The following is a 27,938-nucleotide window of genomic DNA, read 5'->3' on the forward strand; positions in this document are numbered from 1 at the left end:
AAGCGTGACCAGTCAGCAAATGTGAAAAATCGGGACAGGGGTAGGGGGTAATAGGAGCCTATATAAGAAAAAGACCCAAAAATTGGGACTGTCCCTATAAAATCGAGACGTTGGTCACCCTAAATGACATTGCCATGGTGGGCAACAGAATATAGCCAGAAGAGCACAGAGTGGATCCTATTAACACTCTTGAGCTAATTGTTCCTGAGTCGCTAGATGTGTCACTGGTCACTTTGACATAGGGTGACCAGACAGCAAGTGTGAAAAATCGGGACAGGGGGTGGGGGGTAATAGAAGCCTATATAAGAAAAAGCCCCAAATATCGGGACTGTCCCTATAAAATCGGGACATCTGGTCACCCGACTTTGACACTTATTTTCTCACTCAGGAAACCGAAAAGTCACTACATCTAGTGACAAAGTAGCTAAGTTGGCTCAGCCTCCACCGGACAGGGCAGACACCGCCCCCGCCTCACCCTCGGGGGGGGGGTCCCTTTCGCCAGCGTAAGACCACAACTCCCAGAATGCAACATTCAATAGGGCTGAAGCGCTAGGCCGAGGCAGCCCTTCCGCTTCCTGCTGGCAGGGAGCGGCCGCTGTGCTGCGGGAGGCGACGCAACTTCCGGGGGTTGCTGGGAGGTAGCTCGTGGCCTGGGGACGGATCGCGCGGCGGTGACTCTGAGCGGGCGCGAGGCGGTCGGCAGGACGCTGGTAGCAGATTCACCGTCACTATGGTAAGGCTGCGGGCCTGGCCCTGCGGGCCCCGGGGAACGAGCGGCGCGGCGCGGCGCGGCGGGGCGAGGCGGGCTTGTGCCTGCGCCAGCCCCACATGGGCCGCGCGGAGCTGTGGCTTTCTGCCGTTGCCGCCCGCGGCTCCGGGCCCTCCCCCGCCTTTGTGCGGCGCTGGTGCCGCCCGGCGAGCGGAGCGCTGGCCTAGCCTAGACGTTTCTAGAGCGGCTTCCCGCGGTGGGCAGCGCCGCAGATTCCTCGCCCGGGGGCCCAGCGCCGAGGCCCGTAGCGCTGGGGCTGGCTCGCCATGTGGGGCCGCTGCCCGGCCTGCGTCACTCTGGGGACCATCGCCGCGGGGCCGCCGCCCCATCCCACGGCAGTGGGGGAGGGCCCCGGGGGCTCTGAGGCTGTCGGGTTGGGGCCGATGTCCAACGTGCCTGCTGGCGAGAGGGCTAGTGACAGCTCTGGGACCGGACAGCGGCAGCCGCTCTCCCACGGGGCAACCGGGGATGTGGCTGAGGCAGGCGGCCCTTGGCAGACTCGAGGTTAGGATTTACCTGGGTAACAGGATCATCCACCTCAAACAAGGTAAAATATGTTCAGGGGAGCGAAGTCTTTGTGTTTCTGCACATAAGACTACTAGCAACTGACGGGGACTTGGGAAGAAACTTACTCAGAGTTGGCTCAACCCTATATCAGAACAATCTACTGTGTTAAAAGTTTGCAGTGGTGTAAAATTGAATATACTGTAAATATCCAAACAGGCTAATATCACTGTATCACTTATATTCCTTTTTATCTGGTTCTGAGTTGACTTGAAGCTGCTGAAGAATCCCCAGTTTGTTTCAGAATGCAGCTCTGGGTGTTGTACGACTTAGTTCTAATTTGCTGTTGAATTCATGGGGGCCTTGATTAAGTTTAGATTTCTAATTTTAATGGGCTAAAAAATACTGATTACTATTGTGGTGTATTTGACGTGGGAAAAGTAAGGAAGTAAAATTGTGATAATGTTAACTTAAAAGTGTCATCTAAGTTTTTATCTTTGTATTCAGTAATTCCGCAAAACTTTGACATGAGTGGCTCCAATTCTCTGCTGGTTGCAGCAGAGTAGTGGAGAAATAAAGGTTCTGGTTTCCCAGTTTTCTGGTGGGCTCACCTCTGCCCTGGTGTAATTAAGAGCTGGCTCCTTTAAACTATGCCAACTGGTAATGCTCCTCCAGGGTTGTTGGCTAGTGGAGAATAGCTGCATTCACTCCACGAATAGGGGTATTAGAAAGCTAGTTCACTGCCAGCACAGAAGAAATCTCTGCCAGTGAAATCTGGTTATTTTCCAGACAAATCTCCTTGTCACCTCTGCTCTGCAGGACAGAACAGGGTAGGAAATCTTATATTTGCTCTGGTAGTTCATCTCAGCAAAGTTGGAGACAGCATTTGAGTCCTTTTGTGCCCCTGAGGTAATACATGTCTTTCTAAATTAAGAGGCACTATATAGCATCAGTAAAGTGAAGATTTAAAAAAAAAAAAAGATTTAGATAAAAAGTGTGTTAAAGATTAATTCATTAAAATATTCCTGGGAATAGGGGATATTAAGTATTGTAATTCAACAATAACATAAACCATCATTTAATTTCAATTTATGTTTGTGAGGTGTTCTGAAAATGGTGTGATAAAGCTAAATTACATTATGATTACTATTATTTCAGGCATCCCTTTCCCTAGCACCTGTGAATATTTTCAAGGCAGGAGCAGATGAAGAAAAAGCAGAGACAGCTCGGTTGGTGAGTTTATTTAAATATCAGCAGAATTGCTAACACCTTCTATAGTTAAGGTTGTCTGACGGTTTTCATTATAAGTAAGGCCCTGTGTAAATCACACTGTCATGGGGGGCATGGAAACCATGAAGAGACTTGAAGTATAATTCTTTGAAGATTTCATCTGTACTGAGAATGCTCCAGCCTAAGTTTGTGGGGATTGAGCAGGAGTTTCCATGGAGTTGCTGCTCCCAGCTTCTGTGAGTCATTGGGGTGCTGGGTACATGAACTGAGATTGGGCAGACAGAGCAGCATCTCTTGTGCTCTGAGTGACTCTTCTGCTGGCATCAAGGTTATGAGGAGAAGAAGCTGCCTGACTTCAGAGCTGGACATGGGGAGGGAAAGGGATGGGATATGGTGGTGGAGGGAGTAGATCAGGATAAGTGGTTGTAATTCCTGACTCTGTTATGTTTTAATCTTCAGCTGCTTACTCTTATAAAATAAATGATGAATCCTTGTCTGATCTTGTTCACTTTTATTCCAGTCATCCTTCATTGGTGCTATTGCCATTGGAGACCTGGTTAAGAGCACTCTGGGACCTAAAGGCATGGTAAGATATCTGCAGGCTTTCAGACACCATATTTTTAACGGTCTTTGCAACTGTTAACACTATGAAGTACATTTTCAAGCAGTATCCTAAATCTTGAATCCTGTAGGACAAGATTCTTCTAAGTACTGGAAGAGATGGCACAGTGACAGTAACCAATGATGGTGCAACCATCCTAAAATCTATTGGAGTTGACAACCCAGCTGCCAAAGTTTTGGTTGGTGAGTTTGACTAGATGTTTGTCATTACAATATTTGAAATCTCCTTGTAGGTCAATTATTAAATAGCATTTACTTTAGCAAACAAACAACATCCTCTGAGCAAGTTTCTTTCGCTATGTAGCGGGCTGATAATATGACGCTCAGTTATCGCAATTAATCCTGCCCCTGGGTTTTTTAAAAATCCTGTTTTTGATTTCCAAACTAGTGTACCCATAATATACAATATTTGTAGTTAGTACTGAGCAGTACAGAATATTTGAATAAATAAACTAACATAGTAGTATTCTCTTTTAGATATGTCGATGGTTCAAGATGATGAGGTTGGTGATGGAACTACATCTGTAACTGTGCTGGCAGCTGAATTACTTAGGGTAATGAAACTTTTGTTTTTAAACATTTTCTACTATATCTGGTATGCGAGTGCTCTGATATCATAGACGGAGTAGGGTGCCGCCAATAGAGTAAGCATTAGTGTATCACTTATCAAATTGTTAAATACAGGAACAAAACTTAAATGCTGTCTGTGCTGCTTCTTGGGGGTATCCAGGGTTGTGAAACACCTTGCTACCTCCTACCCTTAATGTGAGGAAGTCTTGTCTGTGCCTGCTGTGTATCAGTTCCTTAACTTCACCAGTCTCTGGCAACGCAAGTATTACCTTCCAGGCCTCTGCCAGCCTCACTCTCTCTGTACAGGCGAGCAATAGGCACTCACCAACCCCCAAGTCCTCCAACCATTCCTCTGGAATGCCCACCCCCATTTCAGTTAACATGTGGAGAACTCTGATTTGCTATTCCCAAAGGAGTAGTATTCACCAGCTTACAAGATTCAACTGAGGATCACCACCTTATTTTATACATAGCACTTTACTCAATCATAACGTGCATTCTAGAGCCTAAACTTAACTCACAAGGCCTCTGTGTCCTACATGATAGCTTGCCCCAAGTCTTTTTTCCAGTGCTTCAACCAAGTTGGCTGAAATCCCTGCTTCATAAGATCAAGCCAACTGGTGGCTTGTCCTCACAAATTAAAGGATAACTGGGGGTTCATCTGCACAGGTTACCAGGAAAACCACCCAAAAACAAGTCTGGTTCGTCCAAACCACAAAAAGATCCCACCAAAAAAAATAGCAAGGGGCTAGCGGTTTGCTCATGGTGCCATGATGCTGAATGGGGCATAGTTCAAGAGGAGGGGGGTGGAGGGAAGAAGCAGTCCCAGAGATGAGTGGGAGGTGCGGGGGGACTGTGGGTGCAACTGCATGAAAATGGCCTCCTATCTGCACAAAAACAAACCCAAAGCTGTTTATTATATGCTGTTCACTTCTAAACCGGATAACCTTTGTTGTGTTTTCCTGCAATCCCCACAATCTATTGAGTAACATTTTGCTCAGGCTGTAAATGGGCATCCATTGTGAGCCATACAACACTCAATGCACGTGACCAGGCACACAGAGATAAGCATCTCGTCCTTCCTGCCTGACAGGAGCATGTGGATCATCATCTGATAGCCTACCTTAACTCTTAGACCTAGATAACTTAACTTTTTCTCACATATTTTCTGTACATACATCTCATAGTTATGACCAGCATGACACAGGCTATCATAAGAGACCTTGCATACTGTTCTTTGGTTGACTAGTATGTAGACACCAGACCGAGGATCTCTGAAATCCTTATGTACCCCTGTTCCCTATGCCAGTTGGCATTAAGAGATCCTTGGGTCACACTGTTCTGTTAATAGTTATAGTATTCTAAACAACCGTATTCCTTATCTATTACTAATAACACTTTGAATTATTGCAATTGAAAGGATTTTAAAAATAAACTTGCTTCCCCATTTATGTTGTCTTCCTCACCCAACTGATATGCAAAAAGAAACAATGAAACTGCTATTTTAATCATATAATCAGTTTCACTTTCTGGCTCTTGCAGTTAGCAGAATGGTACAGTGTTTGATTACAAACACTTCAGGAAAATACTCCTTTTAAATCTTTTTTTCCCAGTGAATTAAGAAAAAGGAAACATTTTTGAGAGACTTTGTAAATGATTGTTTTTGCAAGACCTACATTGATTTGGTAGTGCCTGTTTTAACCAGTTAAATGTCATCCTGTGTACTCTGAAGGCTACTGAGCTTTGACTCTCATGAGCTACCTGTGGACGGAGCTTCAGAGGCAAGGACCTCCTGCTAACAAAGCTCTGCAACAAGGCCTAGAGATTTTAGCTCCAGGAACTGACATCAAGAGCACCTGCCGATCTTAACTGAAATGACAGGGCTTAAGGTGAGAGATAATCTCTTGGGTAGCTGACTTCCAGGCCAACCAGGGCTTTGAAGATTTCTCACCAGCCCCCTGAGTTGCACCCATAAGTGAACAAGAAGCCAATGCAGAGCTTTGAGTAGGTGATACATTTTTAGAATAACTTGCTTGCCCGTTCAAAATATAGCTATGGCTTGCACTAGACAAAGCTTCCAGATGATCTTCAATGTGAATAAAGCACATTAGTTGCTTAGGTAAGAAATACTGGCAGCATGAATGACCACATCTGTATTTGTAGTATTAGAGGGTAAATATATATTTCCTAAATCATTCCTGTTAAGAGTATTCTGATTGTTTTGGCTGTCAGGTGGATTAAAAGTCTCCTTTTGATGTTGAAAAGATTCTAAATTTTCTTACTGAATAAATTGCCTTCCTCACTTCAAATTTGACATTGAAGTAAATTAATTATATGTTTTATGTTAATAGGAGGCAGAAGCATTGATTGCAAAGAAGATTCATCCTCAAACCATCATTGCAGGTTGGAGAGAAGCTACAAAAGCAGCAAGAGAGGCCCTTTTGAAATCTGCAGTGGATCATGGGTTAGTAAATACCTTGCATTTGCAGTAGTAATCTTCTTTGGTTGTCCTGATTAATTTCTATGTAAAGTGTCACAGATGGGTAGGACAAACTTAAAATATAATATGATATAAGCAATATTTTTTTGAATATCACAATTTTCTTTAGTTAAACTATAAAGGCTTTTCAAAAATAGACAAATTATCTTAAAATACTAAACGATGTCGCTGTTTAACTAGAATGTAATTTGCCTTAAAAAATAATTTTCCCTTTCAACAAAATTTGCAGTTTGTTCAGATTTTTAGTGTATTCTGTAAACTTCTAGAGTGGTAGCCATGTTAGTCTGTATTAGTAAAAAGAACGAGGAGTACTTGTGGCACCTTACAGACTAACAAATTTATTTGAGCATAAGCGTTCGTGGGCTAAAGCCAACTTCATCAGATGCATGCAGTGGAAAATACAGTAGGAAGGTGTGTGTATGTGTATGTATGTATATGTGTATATATATAATTATATATATATATATATATATAGCCCACGAATGCTTATGCGCGTGCACACACAACATGAAAAAATGGGGGTTGCCATACCAACTCTAATGAGACTAATCGATTAAGGTGGGCTATTACCAGCAGGAGAAGAAAAACTTTTGTAGTGATAATCAGGATGGCCCTTTTCAAATAGTTGACAAGAAGGTGTGAGTAACAGTAGGGGGAAAATTAGCATGGGGAAATAGTTTTTAGTTTGTGTAATGATTCATCCACTCCCAGTCTTTATTCAAGCCTAATTTAATGGTGTCCATTTTGCAAATTAATTCCAGTTCTGCAGTTTCTCGTTAGTCTGTTTTTGAAGAAATGTATAGGTGAAGTGCGAAGTATCAATAATATATGTATGCAGTAATGCAACAGGCCATATGTGGTTTGTTATCCATTGAGCACGAACTCCTTTTCAAGAGGTGGTTTTATTCAAATTCATATCCTAAGAGGAGAGTGCCTCATGTAGATAGGCATACAATGAACTATTTGCACAGTGCAACTATTTTGCGATTGCACATCGCTTCAAAAATGTTGAGGAAAAATATATAACAATAATGTAAATCTGAGTGTAGTGGTTGTCAGTCAGTTGAATTGCTTCTTCGGTCCTGTCAATTTAATTTTATTCACTTGGTTACATTGTGTTTGTTTTTAGTGATGATGAAATAAAGTTCCGTGAAGACTTAATGAACATTGCAGGGACCACGCTGTCCTCAAAACTACTTACTCATCATAAAAATCACTTTACTAAACTAGCAGTGGAAGCTGTTCTTAGACTGAAAGGATCTGGTAATTTGGAAGCTATCCATATTATCAAGAAACTAGGTGGAAGTCTGATAGACTCTTACTTAGATGAAGGTATGTTTTTATTCAGTGACCATGTATTTGAGAGTTGAAATTAATCCTATATGTGAGATATATGCATCTGTCTGTATGTGCTTCAGGAAACATTGCTATGGTATTGGTAGGTGAATCTATACAAATTTTTGACACACTTTAGAACGGGAGTGGGCAAACTTTTTGTCCCTAGGGTCACATTGGGTACAGAAATTGTATGGAGGGCTGGGTAGGGAAGGCTGGGGGAGGCTATGCCTCCCCAAACAGTGAGGCATGGCCTGGCCCCTGCCCCCTATCCAGGCCCTGGAACCCCAATCCAACTCCCCCTGCTCCCCACCCCTGACTGCCCCCTGGTACTCCCACGTCCTTTCCAAACACCCCTGCTCTCTGCCCCCTGGGACGCCCATCCCCTATCCAATGCCCCTTTTCGCCCCCTGACTGCCCCCCTTTGGTCCCCATTCAACCCTCCCTGCTCTTCCTGCCCCATGTTACCAGTGGGGTGGGGGAAAGAGGGGCTCAGTCCTTTCCCTGTGCGTTTCCCCTGCTCGTTTGGCTGCTCTCCCTGGCAGTTGGGCAGGGCTCGCTTCCTGTCTGGGCGTGGATGCTGGGGACAGGAGCCAAGCATGCTGGAGGGTGGACGGGGGGCCCTGGGTTGCTCTGCCCCGTCACCGGTAGCAGGGCCCAGGCCCCTTGACGGCTCCCACTGCTCCCCGCCCCCTGACTGCGCCGCCCTGGAGCACCAGGTCTGACGGCGCTATCGGAGCTGCAGCCCCACAGCCCAGGCGCTGGGGGAACTGTGACTGCGAGGGAGGGGAACAGAAGAGGAGGGGCTAGGGGCTAGCCTGCACCCTGCTCACCGCACTGCCAGGGAGTTGAACTGGCTCCTCTGCAAGCCTGTCCTGACTCCACTCCCTGGCAGGAGCTCGGGGGCCAGAGGGAGGGGTCCTGCGGGCCGGATGTGGCCCACGGGCCGTAGTTTGCCCCCCTCTGCTTTAGAATAATAGTCCTTTTCCCATTTTCAGGCCTGCTGAGTTTTTTACTACTTTCTCTTTCACTACAGGCTTTCTGCTAGATAAAAAGATTGGCGTCAACCAGCCAAAAAGAATTGAAAATGCAAAGATACTTATTGCAAACACTGGTATGGATACAGATAAAATTAAGGTAGGTGATTAATATAATAGAAGTGGTCTTTATAAATTGAGTTACATTTCAAATAAATCTTACATCTTTGTTTTTAATTTAGGTCTTTGGCTCTCGTGTAAGAGTGGATTCAACAGCAAAGGTAGCAGAAATAGAACAAGCAGAAAAAGAAAAAATGAAAGAGAAGGTTGAACGTATTCTTAAGCATGGAATAAACTGCTTTATTAACAGGTATGTATTTATTGTGGAAGGAATAAGGTATGTGACTGTCCCCCACACGTTCTCTATTATTAAAAGCTTGCTGCTTCATAACTTTTTTAAGACCCAGCTCTCTCTAAGACACATAAGATTCATCCAGCCATTTATTGTCAGACTTCTTATTTATTGTAACATCTTCACTGAGTCCAATATCACTCCTTGCCCACCCCGTTCCACTCCATGCAAAACACAATTGGTAAGTAATTTCCTTACCTGTCATTCTGACTGCGCCATGCCCCCTACCTTTTAAATCCTTCCATTCGCCTTCCCTTGTCGCTTGCATGATGTTGAAGCTGCTTGTGATTGAGTACAAGAATCTATTTATATCTACCTCATATCTTCTGAATCGTCTTTGGCCCAGATCCTCAAAGCTATTTAGGCACCTAACTCCCGTGACACCTCTTGTGACTGGTACTCCAGCTCTCTGTGTAGCGTTCCATGCCATTTGCTACATATAGAACACCTTTTCTGAGCAGGTCTGCAGAGCCGCCGCCGCCTTCTTTTTAAACATTCCTTAAGATCTACTTCTTTTGTGATACCTACAATAAACAACTGACTATAAGTTGATCTCTTTATTTATCCATCTCATATACTTATCACTGAGGACTTGCCATTTGTAGGCTGTGATCTTTTGAATAGTAAAACCGATGAGGCTGTACTCTTGCTGAAAGACTCACAAGCAACTCAAAGATCTCTGAGTCTGCATGCCTGCACCAAGAAGGAATAAGGCTAGACCACAAATGTAGTCTAAGCAGAGGTACCAAAGGAAGACACTCTGCCTTCCCTTCATTGGCTACTCACCCTGCGGCTACATCAAGGCAGTTAATTGACATCTTGGTTAAGAGCAGTTTACAACATCTGGAGGATCTTTACTCATCCTGCCCATCCCTAAGGGGTAGGGTATTCTATACAATTTCAGTCTCCCTACCTCCCACCCTCCTTCCCCATCCCTTTTTCAGGGACTTCTCTCACGAAAGACAGTTAAGTCTGAAGAAAAAACAGGACTGGTGCCCAATTCTAGACTTTCTCTGGTGCTTCAGATAGCCTCTATAATCCCTTCCTTAGATCTCAAGGACTGGCTTGCAGCTCTTGAGCTGCAAGATGCCTCTTTTCATATAACAATCCATTCAACTCATAGGAAATGTCTGAGATTCCAAGTGATAAATTCCCACTATCAGTACAGAGTTCTGCCATTCCAACTATCAACAGCGCTAAGGGTCTTCAGCCGCCTGGCTGTGGTAATGGCAGCTCACATGAAAAAGTAAGGAATCATTTGAGTGAAATCAACACATGTAAGTGACTCCGTTGAGCTGATTCTTGAGCTGTTCACTACCCTGGGACTTGATCAATAAAAAAGTTGGTTCTGTTGTCAACCCAGAGGGTAGACTTCAAAGGGGCATTGCTAGTTTCGATAACACCGAAGGCTTATCTGCTTTAGGACATATTCAGTACCATAGTGGATCTCCTCAACCAGCTGCAGGCTCATCCTTAAACATGAATAAGAACATAGGGGCCTAGTGAGTCAGAAGTCACACGGCCCCTTGGATACATGTCACAAAGCATGCCAGACTTCACCTATGCTCTATGCAAAAATCTGTGCATCTGCCCAGTAAATGTCACATAAACGTTAAAGTGCAAGACCCCCCAGAAGTCCTACTGTAACTGGTGAAAGAATCCTCTAAATGTAAAAGTGGGTACCCTTTATCACTGTTGCCATCCAGTACACTAATGACACATGCTTGAACTCACTTAGATCATCTCCAAATCCAAGGCCTCTGGGCTCCTGAGGACGCTTGCCTTCACATAAATGTACTGGGGTTGAAAGCAATTCATTGGACATGCACAGCATTCCTTCCCATATTGAGAGGATTGATGGTCTAGATATAACATATAACATGACAGCAATGTCTTGTATAAACAGGCAGGAAGGAGCACGATCGTTTCCCTTTTATCAATAAGCTGTCCAACTCAGCAGTTGGTGTGTGCCACAAAATCACTCTGGTTGCCCTTCATTTACTAGGCTTGCGGGATGTCCTGACAGACTGCCTCAGAAGGCAGTTCACAAATGATCATGAATGATCTGTTAAAGACACCATCACACAAGACATCAACAACTGGTCACTTAGCCATAGACTTACCTCAAATGAGAACAAGAAGTGTGTCGGGGAGGTCTGAGTCTGGGCTCCCTATCAGATGCCTTCCTCATTCCCTTAACATCAGGAATAAAGTATACACCCTACCCACCAATCCCATTAATACCAAGGATCTTAAGCGAGTTCAGACAGTGCTCAGCTATAGTAATCCTGCTGACTCCAGCTTGGCCAATGAAGTTTTCATTATCAGACCTGCAGAATCTATCTACTCATCCTCTGATACTTACCTCTTCTTCCAGACATAATCTCCCAGAACCAGGGACAGGTTCTCCATCTGGACCCAGCTTTGTTATCCCTGACTGTGTGGATACTGACTACCTAATCATGACTTAAGAGGAGCTATTCTGCTGAGGTCCAGAATATACCAATTCATGAATAGAAAAGACTGCTAGGTTTACTCATTCAGCCAAGTGGAAAAGATTCTCTATTTGGGCCCAACAATGCCAATTCTCTCCCTTAGACTCAGATATTGCTATTTTGGGCCACCTTTTTTTGCTGAAGAACTCAGGGCTATCTTACCAGCTCAGTAAGCGTTCACTTGGCAGCATTATCAGCCAACCATCTCTCCCATGCAGGGTCATGTGTTGTTCTCCCATCTGATGATAGCTAGATTCCTTAAGGCCTTATGTGGATGTGTTTCCCCTCAGGGAGTCGTCTCCTCCTTTAATATAGTGGAGGTGGGATTGATATAATGGCTCTACCTTTTGAGACTCCGTTGACCTGCTCACTTTACCATTTGTTTATGAACACAGCCTTCTTGGTGGCAATATGTGACTAAAGGAGAAATTCAGGCACTTATAGCTAATCTGTGTACACTACATTCCATAAGGACAGCGTGACCCTTAGGCCTTACCTGAAATTCTTGCGGAAAGTAGACTCACGCTTCCATCTAAATAAAGTGATCCATCTGCCTGTCTTTTTTCCAAAACCCCACTCTAACCAAGGGCAAGCCAAGCTACACTCGCTAGATGTACTTAGGGCACTGTCATTCTGTCTAGACACAACTAAACTTTTCAAGAATTCCCCAGACTATGTGTACATTTGCAGATAGGATGAAGGGTAAGGCAGTATTTGCTCAGAGGTTATCTAACTGGATTCACAGTTGCACTAGGCCATGCTGTGAAACAGCCAGACAAGATCTACCAGTAAAGATTGGAGCCCATGCCAGGTCCTAGCTACTGTGTACCAACCTGAGACCGATAGGGCAGTTGCATGTGCTTGGTGCACATTTATACAACATTACTCCCTTGTAGAAGTATCAAGAACTGATGCGTGCTTTGGCAGACCTGTTCTGTGGTAGGTGTTCAGATACTTACATCACCCACCTATGCTCCAGGTTACTGCTCTTGAGTCACCAGAAGTGGAATACATACAACCTACTCTCCTTTCCTGTACTACAGAACCTTATGCGAATTGGATTCTGTATTGGGGAAGGAACTCCATGATATTTGGGACCGCTCTTCCCTTTATTCCCTTGGGTGGGGGATCATGAGGACAACTACAGTGCAGGCGCAGTCCCAACAGACACAGCCAAGATAATCTGAATTTGAGCCTTTGGGTATACGTGCACCAGAAGTGGAATATATCTTGATAACCGATTTTAAAGAACCACAGTTAGAAAAACAAGTTACTTTACAGTGTCTTAGTTTCCAGTTACGCCCCTAGAATTTGTCTGACTCTTCATGCTTTGTGCAGGGACATTTTCTCCATGTTTGGGAAGTGCCTCGCACCCTGAGTGCTTTTGCAATCGAAAGTCTAAATAATAATTCCATTCAAAATCCATTTCTGTTCATGTTGAGAAGCAGGTTTATTTCTGTGGCTATCATGTAATTTTGATGAAAGATGCAGTATTTCGATAGCATGAATATGTGTGTGTGCTTCAATTGTAGGCAACTGATTTATAACTATCCCGAACAGCTGTTTGGTGCTGCTGGTGTTATGGCTATTGAACATGCAGACTTTGCAGGAGTAGAACGTCTGGCTCTTGTTACAGGTATAGAGAAGAGTGTTGCATCATAGAAATATGTTCTGAGTGTTAACATATCAGTAATTAATTTTCTGCTAAATGTTTGTGTGATTCCATAGTTGATACAACTTGCCTTTAACTTTTCATTTTAAGAAAAGCAGTTAATGTAAAAAGCGGTGGAGTTATATGAACATGTTTTACTTGGGAGGGTGGGGCGTGGGGGAGTTAAATACAAAAAAAACCCTGAAGATCTTTCTCTCAATGTAAAATCTACCCAAAAGTAATTACTATTTTATCAGGGATGAAACCTCGTGCTCTTGGTGTCCCTAAACCTCTGTCTGCCAGAAGCTGGGACTGGACAATGACATGATGGATCACTCAATAATTGCCCTGTTCTGTTTATTCCCTCTGAAGCATCTGGCACTTGGCCACTGTCAGAAGAGGGGATACTGAGGTAGATTGAGCATTGTTCTGACCCAGTATGGCCATTCTTATGTTCTTGATGGCTTTTGGCCTCTAAAATAAATTGTTTTGCTAATGGCCAGCTATCTACATTCCAGTGAGTACTATTGTCAGCAGAGAAGAGATGGAAACTGAGCTGAACTATCTTCAATTTACTCTGCTTTAAATTTAAACTTACTGTTGTCATTTGGCACTAGCTCATGAGCCCTGCATTATCATAGCATGCTGATAAATGTACTTTTTTAGGCTTTTCAGATTTGATAGGGATCAGACTTTATTTTAAAGGTTATCTGTAAATAACTTTAAAAAAAAAATCTTCAGAATTATGTTTTTGGTACCCTAAGTAACCAATATAGAATATCTGAAAGAAATGTGGGATAGGTCTGCTGCAGATAGGCCTTGCTAGGTATAGCATTGTTTAGTTTTTGGGAAGTATAAGTAGTCTAGTTACAATAATATGTAAAATAAATTAAATATCCCAACAGAAGTATGATTAAGATTGTATTGTTTAAAGATCATATAGGTTTGTAGGTAGTGATCATACTGTAGCTCTATATCACTCGCTTAGCATTCTATAAAACAGTGGTACGATAGTCTAAAAAGAGCTACACTCATGTTAGTCAAGCATTAGAGTGAAATAAATAGTTGGGTACTGGATGTGTTTTTCATGTAGCAGATGAATCAAATAATTGGATTTAATTCAAAATTTAAAGTAATACAGTCGTGTCTTTATCAGATCTCACAGTGCTTTTCAGAGGTGAAACAAACATATGCCGTATTTTCCGGCGTATAAGACGACTGGGTGTATAAGACGACCCCCAACTTTTCCAGTTAAAATATAGAGTTTGGGATATACTCGCCATATAAGACTACCCCTCTTCCAACACACACCAAAAAAAATTTAAAAAAACATCAGATTTGATTTCAATATGGTAATTTTAATTCAAATGCTTATGACATGCAGGTACTTAGCAGGAAAACTGTCACTTATAAACATAAGGCTGTTTGTCATCAAACATGTAAACATAAACCAGTGCAAGTGGATTAAACTTTTCCTAATTCACTCTAAAGCTGAAAGGAAGGATAAGACAATAAACCCATGGGAGCTGCCATGCTGTTTGTTTTCTAAGCTGTCAACCAAACTGGAACTGATGATGATAGGAGGAAGATAACAAACAAGAGAGAGAGAGAGCAAGTGCCGGGCAAGTCCCTGGCGAGTTAGCAACGCCCATCATAACTGCAAGCTACGGTATTTTTACAGGTTTTGCTGGCGTGACAGTTTCCCTTTAAAAGCCTTCAAAATCCTCCTGTTCGTCATCTGATATTATAAGTACATCAATGACATCTTGTGATACATTTGTAAGGCAGTCATCGTATGGATCGAATTCCGTATCAGATGGTGTGGTCTCAGCTTCGGCTTCCTCTTCATCTTGCCACAAGTAGTCGTCCTCCATACCATCTAATGAATTTGATATGCCACACTTCTTGAAAGACTTGATTACTGTTTCTGCGTCAATATCATTCCAGGCTTTTATGACAAACTTGCACAAAACATCCAACTGTGGAGCACGCATGTTTCCTCCTTTTGTGAATGACTTTTCGCCGCTAACCATCCATTCATTCCACTGTTCTTGAATGCGATCTTTAAATGGCTTGTTTAGGCACACATCCAGTGGCTGTACCAACGATGTCAATCCTGCAGGAATAACTGCCACATCTGTGTTTAGTCTTGCAAGCATTTGCTTGGTGCTGGGAGTTAAATGAGCCCTGAACATATCCCACACCAGTAGACTACATTTTTGAATAAGTCCACCTGGTCGCCTGCTCCATACATTATCAAGACATAGCTTTACCCCTTCTTCATCCATCCAGCCTTTTTCATTCACATGTACAAAACAACCAACAGGGAACTTGAATTTCGGCATTGTTTTTCTTTTAAAAATAATCATTGGTCTCAGTTTGGCGCCATCAGCTGTGCATCCTAGTACCACTGTAAAACTGGACTTCTCATGTCCTGTTGTTTTAATTAAAATTGTTTTTTCACCTTTTTGATGGACAGTTTTATTTCCAACCATATCAAAATTCATTGGAGTTTCATCCATATTTCCAATACTACTTAATGCATAGCCATGTTTAGTGCGCTGTTGTATTACGTATCGATGGAAACTATTTACTTTGCTATCAAGATCTGCAGGTAATTTTGGGGCAATTTTCATCTTTTGCCTCAGTACCATATTATGCCTTCCCATGAATCTAGTACACCAGGATACAGTGGCCTTAAATCAGTTGCTGTGATCTGGGTTAGATTTGGCCCACTGAAGTGCAAACAAATGTATTTTATTTCGTGTCACTACATAACCGTTTTGGCGATGCTCATTCACCATGTCTGCTACGTGTTTTTCGAGTTCTGGCCAATGTGGAGTGCCTCTTCTTAATGCACACTTACCCCTTGGCATACTCTTTAATGCTTTTTCATTTGCTTTCCAGTCCCGAACCATCTTTTCTGTTACTCCATATTGTCTTGCAGCAGCGCAGTTATTATGTTCCATGGCAAAGTTTACAACTTTAAGTTTGAAACTGGCTTCATATTTCTTTCTTCTTGCTGGTGGAGCCATGATGGGGTTTTGACTGTTGGACATTTGTATACTGTACTGTATGTACTGGTGCTATACTGTATGAACAGGTACAGATACTGGTGCTGTACTGTATGTGGTACCCAGTATACAACAACCAGCCAATCACGGCAAGCGATGTACCTTACCGGCGATTGGCTGGTTGTTGTATACAAAGCCTGCTTGGATTGGTCAGCTCTCCCTGCCTGCCCAGCCCTCCCTGTCTCCAAGACTATCAGAGCGGTAGCGCAAACACGCCTCTTTCACCCGTCTGGCCCGCCCTTGTATCCTATTACCTCCTTCTCTGCCTCTCAGATCTCGCACATGCGTGCCTGCGCCGCTTCACTGCAGTCCTCAGGAGCGAGATCTGAGAGGCAGAGAAGGAGGTACGGTAATAGGATACAAGGGCGGGCCAGACGGGTGAAAGAGGCGTGTTTTTCTGGGCACAGCGCCGCTCTATCTCTTTTTTCCATACCCCGGGCATCCCGGACGCCTGCAGCTTGCTCCGCCCTTCACTTACACCTTCCCGGTGAGGCGCCCCCTCACCTCGTCATCGGGCGGGGATGCGGCCGCGGCCGTTTTTGAGCTCCCCCCACCATATGCGGCGACCGCAGATTCTCCAGTCCGGCTCGGAAGTTTCAGCACCCGCCCTATAAGACGACACCCGGCGTATAAGACGACCCCCGACTTTTGAGAAGATTTTCCTGGGTTAAAAAGTAGTCTTATACGCCAGAAAATACAGTACTTCTATGCATCCGAAGAAGTGGGCTGTAGTCCACGAAAGCTTATGCTCTAATAAATTTGTTAGTCTCTAAGGTGCCACAAGTACTCCTGTTCTTTTTGCATATACTTCTAGACTCTGTTCTTAATATTTTGGTGCCAGGAGTCTGGAGTTTCAGAATATATAGTATTGAATTTCCCAAATTGTTCAAAACTGAGCCTCTGCTTCAGGAAAATGAAACCAGTTTCATCCTACCATGTAGTGATAAAGGCCTTCATGTTTTAATGTATACATCTTCCTGACTCCTGTGCCTTCCACATTCTTTGGGAAGTGGTGGAAACTTTGTCACCTTTCTTACATGGTTTGAGCAGTGAAGTATCAACATTAATTGTCATCATTGGCATCTGAGTTAGCACCCATTGAAAAGGATGGAACAGTCCAAGCCTTGGAGGTATTGTTTCAGGTTCTCTGTAAACTCAAACTTCTTTGCATTGGTTTCAGTTTAACAGTTTGACGTTGTTGTTACTAAAGGGAAAAGGTGTATTCTCAGCTCAAGCTAGCTGACTAGTTATCTAGCAAGGTGAAATCCTAGTGAAGACGAGACAGTTTGTAGCATTTGCGTGAGTTAGCAGGTCCAGTTAAAGATTATGGGGAGCCTAATCTTTAACTTGACCACCTAACTTTGTAAAAACTACAAACTGCCTTGTCTTCACTAGGATTTTACATTGTTAGATAACTCCAGTTAGACCCCCACACACAAACACCTTTTTTTTTCCCTTAGTGAAAACATACACCCTTTAAAGACTGACTTTATGACTATAAAATAAGTCTAGCTTTTTTAAAAAAAAACATGAAAGTGGAGACTCTGGGAATCAACTGAGATGTACAGTCCTGCCACCAATTTAGGAAACATTGGTGTAGTGTTAGTATTAGTAGCTAAAGGAAGCTTCAGATCTTCCAAGACTTGACCTAGATCAGGGGTCGGCAACCTACAGCACGTGTGCCAAACACAGCACACAAGCCGATTTTGAGTGGCACGCAGCTCCCTACCGCGGTCCCGGCCCCCAGCCCTACTCAGCCCCCCCGCCCACCGCTCTCCCCTGCGGGGGCAGGAGGCAGAAGCTTGGTTCTGCAGCAGCCAAGCTTTCCCCCTCCCCCGCTTCTTCCCCCAGCGTGGTGCTTTCCTGCCCCTCCTCCTCTCCATCCCTGCGCCAATCAGCTGATGGCCCTAGCGAGGGGGAGGGGGGAAGAGCGGCAGCATGCACACAGCTCCGTAGAGAACGCAGAGAGAGGTAGGGAGGGAGCCTGGGGGAAGGGGGTAGAATAGGGCATATCCCTTCCAGTCCCCTGCCATGAGCCGCTCAGGGCAGGGGCTGGGAGCACCCATACGAGCCGAGCATCCCAGCCCTCTGCCCTGCACCCCCACCCCCCCAGCCCTCTGCCCTGAACCCCCCATACCACAATACACCCCCAGCCTTCTGCCCTGCACCCCCCCAGCCCTCTGCCCTGACCCCTGAAACCGCCCCCCCCCAAGGTCTGGGGTCCCTGCCGCAGGCCCTTATCAGCCCGCTGCTGGCCTAGGTGAACAGAATCCCAGGCTGGCAGCGAGCTGAGCAGGCTGGTGGGGTAAGATCAGCATTTTAATTTAATTTTAAATGACGCTTCTTAAACATTTTTGAAAACCTTGTTTACTTTACATACAATAGTTTAGTTATATAATATAGACTTATAGAAAGAGACCTTCTAAAAACGTTAAAATGTATTACTGGCACACACAACCTTAAATTAGAGTGAATAAATGAAGACTCGGCACACCACTTCTGAATGGTTGCCGACCTCTGACCTAGATGTTACCCGGGGTTCTTTCAACCAAGAGCTTTGGGTTGAAACTTTTACTCTGTGTAAGGTGGTGTCAGAATATAAATCAGGGGAGACACGGCCGTCCGACTAATAGATGGCTGGCACAAACAGGATAATACAAGAGTGCTTTCACTTAAAACTATACTTTACTTAGTCTCAAGCACTTACATAAATCCACAGATTAGTAAAACACCCCCAACCCTGGATAATTACCGAAGTTGAGTGTGGCTATAGAGTGAAACAGCAGCAGGATTCCAGTGGCCAAATCTTTAGTCTGCCGGTGGGGACCGCAAGATGTATCCAGAGAGAGTGTCCAGAAAGAGTCCCCAAACGAGTCCAACTATCTCAACCTTTTTTCCCCTTATTTATACATTAGTAATAGAATGACATGTCCCTTAAAGAAAACTTGTAAAGTAAGCAGTTTCAGTGGTCAAGCAAGAGGTTCCTTCTGATTATTGATTAACAATGTGTGGGCTTTCCCAGAGTTTGCAGCCTTGAGACCCCAATAGACATTCCTGGAGCACATCCTACTCTTTTAAAATGCATGTATCAGCAATTTCAACACAATTCTTATCAGGAAAGACGCGGGGTCAAGCTGCCCTTTCTGTGGCACCCCAAACCCCCTCCCCTCCTGCCTTGGTCAAGCTGAGGCTGCTGAATGGCCAATTTACAGTTTGCTGACTAGGCTGCCTTTAACAATAAGCCATAGTGGTTTCAGGCTCTTTACTGGTTTGCCAAAGTCTCCCTGTAAATAGACTGTAACCAAACAAGTAGTTTAACATGAACTTACATTCATAGGTGGTGAAATTGCCTCAACCTTTGATCACCCAGAGCTGGTAAAACTAGGAAGTTGCAAGCTTATTGAAGAAGTTATGATTGGAGAAGATAAGCTCATTCATTTCTCTGGTGTAGCTATGGGTAAGTGTTTTACCATTAACCAATCATTATAATTTCATTCATTTATCACTAGGGCCCATCCAATTTCACAGCTATGAAAAATGCGTCACAGACTATGAAATCTGGTCTATGGTGTGCTTTTACCCTATACTATACAGATTTCACAGAGGAACCCAACGTTTCTCAAAGTGGAGGTCCTGACTCAAAAGGGGGTTGCGAGGGGGTGTGTGTGTGTGTGTGTGTGTGTGTGTGTGTCTCAAGGTTATTGTAGGGGAGTCGTGGAATTACCACCCTTACATCTGCGCTACCTTCAGAGGTGGGTGGATAGAAAGTGCTGGCTGCTGGCCAGGCATCCAGCTCTGAAGGCAGAGTCCTGCCAGCAGCAGTGCAGAAGTAAGGGTGGCAATACCATACTATGCCACCCTTACGTCTGTGATGTTGCCTTCAGAGCTGGGTGGCCAGCAAGTAGCAGCTGCTGACCAAGGACCCAGCTCTGAAGGCAGCAGTGCAGAAGTAAGGGTGGCAGTACCATACCATGCAATCCTTCCTTCTGCGCTGCTGCTGGCAGCGGCATTGTCTTCAGAGCTGGGCTCCCAGCCAGCAGCTGCTGCTCTCCGCCTGCCCAGCTCTGAAGGGAGCGCTGCTTCCAGCAGCAATGTAGAAGTAAAGGTGACAATACCGCAGTCCCCCTACAATAACCTTGCAAACCCCTCCTCCCCCCCCCCCCCCTTTTGGGTCAGTATTCCTACAGTTACAACACAGGGAAATTTCAGATTTAAATATTTGAAATCATGAAATTTACAATTTTAAAAATTCTATGACTGAAGTTGACCAAAATGGCATGTGAATTTGGTAGGGCCCTATTTATCACTAACCCTTATATTTAAACTGTTCATTAAGTGGTTGTCATTAAAATAGATACTTTAGATGCACCATGTGACAAGTAACATTTTGTCTTTAAAAGCTTGGCCAACACTAAGGCCCTGGTCCTGCAAAGATATGTACATAGGTTTAATTTTACTGAATTGTGTTATGTACATTCATAAGTGTTCGCAAGATTGGGACCTAAGACTGTGTCCCCAACCCCCTTTTTGGTAAATAAAACAGTGGTGAGGCAAGTGGCAACCTGTTAGCAGGAATCTTCTAGAATAGATTTCAGTAACTTTCATTAACCAGAAAGTTCCAATACTTCTGATCTATATGTAGTTTATCAAATTATTTCTTTGCTATCTGATGCTTCTAAGGTAACTATTTATTTTGTGAAGAAATACTGCATATTCTGTAGTAGGACATGGATGAAAATGGCATGGTTAATGGAGTTCATTAGAAATTTTCATTTGTACTTTGCAACAGTCTGATGAAGTGGGCTTCCACCCTCGAAAGCTTATGCTCCAATACTTCTGTTAGTCTTAAAGGTGCCACAGGACCCTCTGTTGCAAAGTACAGATTCAGACTAACACGGCTACCCCTCTGACATTTGTACTTTGACATGCCCACTGCTGCATTTTTTTCTAATAATTTAAACTTCTCCATGGTGATGTCAGTAAAACTAGCATAAATGCCTTAGATACTTTTTGGTTTTCATTCTGTCAAAGCTATTCTGTCAAAATTTTGTTGATGTTCTCTTGGCTATGTTCTTAGCTCTTCGTTTTTGACCTTAGGTGAAGCTTGCACCATAGTGCTGCGTGGAGCAACACAGCAGATTATAGATGAAGCCGAAAGGTCTTTGCATGATGCTCTGTGTGTCCTTGCCCAAACTGTGAAAGATACTAGAACTGTCTATGGTGGAGGTGAATATTCAAGTTATCTTTTACATTTTCTTTTCAACACAATGTGTGAGTTCTTGTTGTCAGTCAAGGTAGGTTGTAAGGTACTTACATTCTTTTAATATACAGGTTGCTCAGAGATGCTGATGGCTAATGCTGTCACAGAGGTTGCCAACAGAACACCAGGCAAAGAATCAGTTGCAATGGAGTCTTTTGCGAAGGCCTTGAGAATGGTAAGTTAATGTACTTCTTCAAATAGTGTCCCTATGGGTGCTCCACTGTAGGTGCACTTGCGTCCCTGCGCTGCCGATTGGAGAACTTTGGTAGCAATGTCTGTTTGGCCAGCACATGCACTGTCCCCCACCCTGGTGCATTCCTTCTCCCCTCCTCCTGTCCCCTCCCATGCTCGGTTTGGAGCCCGGGCTCTGGGACTTGAGCCTGGAAGTCTACACAGCAGTGAAACAGCCCTGCAGCCCAAGCCCCACGAGCTGGAATCGGCTGGCATGGGCCAGCTATGAGTTTTTCTTTAGCTGTGTAGATATACCCTAAGACTAAAGGCAGAAGAGAGCAATAGAACAGGCAGCAAACATTGGTTTGTTATACCAATAAAAACTAGCAGGATCTTATTAAAGGGGACAAGATAAAGATGCCACATTTATTATGATAACAATTTGATTTATGACCAATAACTAATATCTTAATCCTTATACACACACATTATACCTAATACCTATATATATACACACACACACACACATTCACACACACACACACATCCATCAGATGTTCTGCAGCTGCTGCATAGTTACCAGTCCTGCTTGAGTCTGTGGCTTGAGTTTGCAGCTTGGGTTCATAGCTTGTGGCAGCTAACTGGCCAGGAAAGCCGGGCACAAGGACGAGCTGGGTCTCTGTTGGGCATGCACCGATGCCCTTCCATGTTGGCAGCAGAATGTTACCCTCCTCCAAAGTTTTCCATCTCACCCATCCTTTTTGTAGGCTTTAGTTTGAATCCAGAGTCTATAGGTCTTGCTGTGTCACGCTGCCTCTGGGTTTGGTGATTGATCACCCGTCAATTGCAGACATGACTTTCAGCCTGGGACCTGGCTTTGATCTTCCTTCTATTGTACCTTTTCTTTTTAGGGTGGATTCTTCTTACTTTGTTAGGGCTCTTGTCTGCATCTTCAGCCATTGGTGTTTGAACTCTATTTAATCAGGACAGGCTGGGGCTGGAGGTTGATTCCATCATCCATACGTACCTCATTCACACATCTAAACTAAACTAATAAGATTACAGCAGGGTTTGCAAAAATGAAGGTTGCAGCAAGCCCTTACCAAATGGAGTAAACGTTTTAAAATGGGGTTTGAATTACAATATGGCAAACAGTGAACAGAAGTTACACTGTAGGCAAGTGTAATAAATGGTGAACAGAAGTTACAATACTGAAACAGTGCAAGTCTCAGTGATTTAAGTAGGAATTGGATTGATAGTGAAACATACAAAGGCAGCTGACTGAACAGCTATGGCTCTTAACAAGCATCTTAACTGTTAATTAGCCAGTTATTGGGGTAACCGGTTTTATGAATGAATATTGTTTCATTCATAAAACTTTGCATATGAAGTTACATTAATAAAGAGAACAATTAAAAACAATTTCATTCATCAGTTCTACAGGTTCCAGCAGATTTAGGTGGCTGATTCAGGGAGATTACAGTAATGTTTTAATAGAAAAAATTCTCTAGCACTGTCTGAACTTCCCTACATAAAATCTTAGAAAATATTTGTTTCAGCTTGTGAAAAATGAGACACCACTATGGAAAAGTGAATACAATACACATTAACTGCTAACCTCACTTATATTGGAACACAGAGTTGGGAAAGCCTGACTTCCAGTAGCAACATTTTAAACTAGGGAAAACATCTTTTTTCAGAAAGTAATGTTTAATTTAGAGAATACTATCTCTTTAATGACCATACACAGTTTGCTCTAGCATCACTTAGACTGACATGTGTTGAGTAGAAGACTCTTCTGTTGATAAATGCTCATCAGCAAGTTTACATTCTTAAAATGGAACAAGTGCCACAAAACCATTTTGAAATGATTAATGAGAAAATGTACTCTTGTGTTCATATGTTAAATTGAAGGAAAAACCAACTAAAATATTGTAGCTAGCATTCCCTCTATTACTGCTTACAAAGATCTCAAGCCTGAGGGAATAGCATTCTCATAATAAATATTTTGGTCTATTTTTTCCCAATTTCTTCCTTATTGAAATATGTACCTTTAATATAAATTAATAGGTTTTTTTTTAAAGAGCTGCTTAATATCTGTTTCAGCGTTAAGGTTGCAGTTTTAGACCTTTTCTAAGCTATATTTTCAACCAGTCTAAACACCTCCTTTTGGCCTGCAAATTTGCATGTGTATTCTCAGTGTAGAGAATTATTTTACACACATCACAGGAAATCACTGCAAACAGTTTTAGTTGCAGATAAATATTTTGTTTCAAATGGTCATATAGTGTAACTTTGCATATCTATAAATTAACGAAAAACATTTGTTGACAATCTCAACTGGTGAATTGCTGCTTGTATATGTTTTTTTGTGACTATGCCTTTCTCTTTCACAGATGTTTTTGTAACTGAAGAGTAAATAAGCAACCTTAAGTTTGTATAGAGTTGTTGCAGTAGGGTTATTTTGTTTTTGCTTTTTATTTGCTTGAGAATTTAAAACATCCTCTGATCTGTTGTCATGCATATTTATTCTTTTAGATCCCGACCATTATAGCTGATAATGCTGGTTATGACAGTGCAGATCTGGTGTCTCAGCTCAGAGCTGCTCACAGTGAAGGGAAAACAACTTATGGACTTGGTGAGAAATTTGATAGCATGTGAACTGTATTGAATTTTTTTGTCCTTTTTTTATGGTTTGGAATATATGCCTTTGCATTGTTGTGACTTTCTTGCCTTGACTTTATCACAAAGTCCAGTGTTTATTGCATCACAAACAAAATAAATAGAATTTAAAGTAGAATCTTAACACAGTAGCATGAAAAGTAGTCACACCTATTTATATCAATAGATGTCCAATTGAATGGACGTGAATCATGGTTTCATATGATGAATGAAAGTACTAGCTTTTTTCCTGTACTATCTTAACATGTAATTGTCCTGGTCCCCTGTGATAATTATACTAGGAGACAAGTTCATGGTTTGTTCATGACCATTTGGAATACAGATGGCTGTATGGCTATAAGGTATTCTTTTATCTTTCTGGTTAAAGTATAAGCATCACATCAGTGAGTGTTAATGCTGTGATTCAATCAAGATTGAGTAGCAGCATTAGGAAGTGACAGTAAATAGATGCAGAATTTGAAACCGTGATAAATGACATAAGCTCCACTTGAAAAGCTCCACTTTGACATGGTTGTAATAGCAAGAATGGTTATAGTAAAGAACTTACTACTTTCAGTTCAAATATAGAAGACTACACTTATTCTATAATATGTAAATGGTATCTTCAAGTTCTTAGTTAATAGTGCAAAAGTTAGTAAATATATCCTGAAAATTAAACATATTAATATCCTCATGCATGTATTTGCATATCAAATACATACACATGCATAGAAAGAAAACATGGTATTCATGATGATGTGATGCAAGTTTTATTGGCTTGCGTTTGGGATAATTGGTTCAATGTGGATGCCCACTTTGAAATGGGGGCAAATCAAAGCGCACTGTGGCAGTGTAGTGTGAGGTAGGCTTACACCCTAGCTTGTCACAAACTAACCAAATACACAAGCCCTCAATAACAGCTTGTATGTACTTACTATATCATGACTTTAAGACCACCATATTGCAGCTCTGTAGGACATTTCATAATGGAAGCTTCATACCGTTGGAAAGGGGATATTCACAGCTTCCCAAGGGAACCTAGCACTCTCTTCTAGCCCAGGAACATCCCAAGATGGTGAATTTTGGCGTTGACATTTCTGTATGTAGGAAATCTATTTTAGGTCACTTGTGGAGATATTTTACATCCTCTCCCTTTTAGCCCTGCATAGTTGGACTCAGTCATTAAAGCACTCGGCTTTACAGGTGGAGGGATAAAGGTAATAAGTATTGACCCTTTTCTTTAAAATACATAATTTCTAAAATCGTTTTTCTGTAGAATATATGACATATTGATAATACATGGTTGAGATGTAATCTTTTTATCCACACTTGATTTAGATAGCTTTATGGATAATGCAGGTTAACAAGATTTTCCTTTATTTAAAAAAAAAAAAACCTTCTGGCAAAGTATCTTTCTTTTTAAAGATATGAAGGATGGTGTCATTGGAGACATGGCAACCCTGGGAATAACTGAAAGCTTCCAAGTCAAGAGACAAGTTCTGCTGAGTGCTGCTGAAGCAGCAGAAATGATTATTCGTGTGGATGACATTATTAAAGCAGCACCAAGGTATCCTAAACTCTGAATCGAAGTTTAGTGTTCTAGTTATACCATTAGAGAGAACCCTTCATTTCAAGCTAAATATTTTCATCTTTTTTTTTTTCCTGGTAACAAAGCTATTTTTGGTTCTACTCTAACATTTTAGTATTCCCACAATTAGTTTGCAATAGCAGAAACAATTGACCCTCCAAAGTCATTGTGATGTTTAAATTAAACTGTTCAAGCATCATCTAGTTAATGAAAATCCATAGTTGTGACACAGCATTTGATCAGAGCATGCAGAACTAAACTCTGAGTTCATTGGAAAAATCTGTTGTTTGTGGAGAAAAATGGGGAAGGCAGTTTTTGATTCTCTCCATTGTTAAGAAACCCTAAAAGCTAAAATTGTAGCTGGATGCCCATAATGTATCTGAAATTGAATCTGCTACTGCTTGTTGCTGTCTGTTTACTATTATTTTGTCTACTTCGGTTGCTGATTGGTAGATGAACTTTACTCCTAGCGCACCAATCTTAATGTGTAACCCACATTTCTTCATGTCATTGCCCTCATGGATTCCACTCTTGGGCACATGCAAACCAAGAATGGAATCCATGTGGATGATACATCTCTAAGAACTACAGTTACTGTAAAGTAAGTAACACTATTCTTTGGATGATTCAGATGCTGTAACTTAGAGCATGTTGACATCTGTGTACCTGGAAATATTCTACAATTTTGTACGCCACCTTGAAGAGTCACTTCATATAGTTCGTGGCAAAAGATAGTTCTTTCCCCAGTTAAATCAAGTCCTGCACTGGAGGAATTTATTGGAAATAAAATGACTGCTAATGAAGAATCCCTCATTGTTCCTTACTAGTAAAATTAATCCCTGTGGCAACAGCCTTGCAAAACTAATTTGGTGTTATCTAAAAGGTTTTGGTGACACAAAGGGCTTATGTAAGCCCTCACCACATTGGTGAATTTCAGCCTTAATTTTAACTTTGTAAAAACAGATGTTAGAAAATGTTAGTGGATTGTCATGGGAAAAGTTAATAGTGGGGTGCCACAAGTCTCTGCTAGAACTGTTGTGTGTGAATGATGTGGAAAAGGGAATGAACAGGGGGGTGACAAAATTTGCAGGTAACACAATTTGCCATTGTTAACCAAATCCGTAGAGGATTCTGAGAAACTTCAGAAGGAAATAACCGAAGTTAGGTGAATGGGCAACATGAATATTGTTGATAAATATGAATAATGCATATTAGAGGGGAAAATTTGAACTTCTTATGCACATTACTGAATTTTAAATTAGCCATCAGCTGGGAAAGATTTAAAAAGTTGAATTTTTGTATGTACATAACAAATATCCAGTTACATTAGTAAAATTACTACTTAAAGTTTTAGAAGGGGTATAAAATCTAATGCTTTGGGTCTCAACTGAGTTTCTAACTATTAAGAGAAGACTCTTACTGGACAGATTATCCCTACCAGCTTATCATTAGGTTGCTTGCACCTTCTCAGGAAGCATGTGGTGCTGGGTACTGTCAGAGAGAAGATACTGGATTTGAGGGAAATAATTGGCATTGAATTTACAGTAGTGTGGAAAACTTAAGTTACTTTAAAAAATGTCTGCTGGTCTTCAAGGGGAAGATACCATTCTAAATCATGTTGATTTTTCTTTCAGGAAACGTGTACCAGACAATCGCCCATGTTAACTGTTCAACCCATAAGGATGTGTGGACCAGATCTCGCCAAGTACTTAAAAAAACAAACAAAAAAGCCTCCTGAGAGGTTATGGAACAGAAACTTAAAGTAAAAGAGTGTATTCATTACTGGCATGTCATTGTTACATTTTTCTGCAGAATTAACTTATTTTGTTTTTGTGCTTTAAAAAAGGCATTTTACATCCAAATAAAACATGGGTTGTATGAAACATCTATATTCCTTCTGTTCCTTTCCTAGTTCCCTCAATAGATCCCTGAAATAAAGTTTCAAATTCATATCTGAGGGTTTTCTTCTTGGTAAAGAATGAGTAAGTGTGATCTTGATATATAGAGGGAATTGCAGTGGACTTTCTCTGCATCTGGAGCAGAGAAATATTTAATATTGTGACCAAGGAAATGGATACAAATGACCTCTCACAGTGGAAGTTACATTACTACTTTAGCTT

General features: G+C 42.2%; 1 protein-coding gene across 1 annotated transcript; it reads left to right on the top strand.

Annotated features, from left to right (window-relative positions):
- The first annotated feature begins 520 nt into the window (after window positions 1-520).
- CCT2 (chaperonin containing TCP1 subunit 2) lies at window positions 521-27,701 on the top strand. Its single transcript, XM_005280044.4, has 16 exons — window positions 521-733; window positions 2,432-2,506; window positions 3,024-3,089; window positions 3,196-3,307; window positions 3,602-3,678; window positions 6,046-6,158; window positions 7,324-7,526; window positions 8,566-8,666; window positions 8,749-8,876; window positions 12,946-13,049; window positions 19,476-19,595; window positions 21,236-21,364; window positions 21,470-21,573; window positions 24,108-24,207; window positions 25,656-25,797; window positions 27,453-27,701. Exons 1-16 carry the CDS (start codon window positions 731-733, stop codon window positions 27,481-27,483), a joined length of 1,608 nt encoding a protein of 535 aa, XP_005280101.1. The 5' UTR covers window positions 521-730; the 3' UTR covers window positions 27,484-27,701.
- The last annotated feature ends 237 nt before the right edge of the window (window positions 27,702-27,938 follow it).

This window comes from Chrysemys picta, chromosome 1 (genome assembly GCF_011386835.1).
Source record: "Chrysemys picta bellii isolate R12L10 chromosome 1, ASM1138683v2, whole genome shotgun sequence".
Classification (NCBI taxonomy): domain Eukaryota; kingdom Metazoa; phylum Chordata; order Testudines; family Emydidae; genus Chrysemys; species Chrysemys picta.

What these genes read in the sequence shown, in the direction of transcription:
- CCT2 (XM_005280044.4), top strand. An exon ending in TAGAACTGTCTATGGTGGAG is followed by an intron (nt 21,365 to 21,469) that starts GTGAATATTCAA and finishes TTTAATATACAG; the next exon opens with GTTGCTCAGAGATGCTGATG. An exon ending in ATTATTAAAGCAGCACCAAG is followed by an intron (nt 25,798 to 27,452) that starts GTATCCTAAACT and finishes TTTTTCTTTCAG; the next exon opens with GAAACGTGTACCAGACAATC.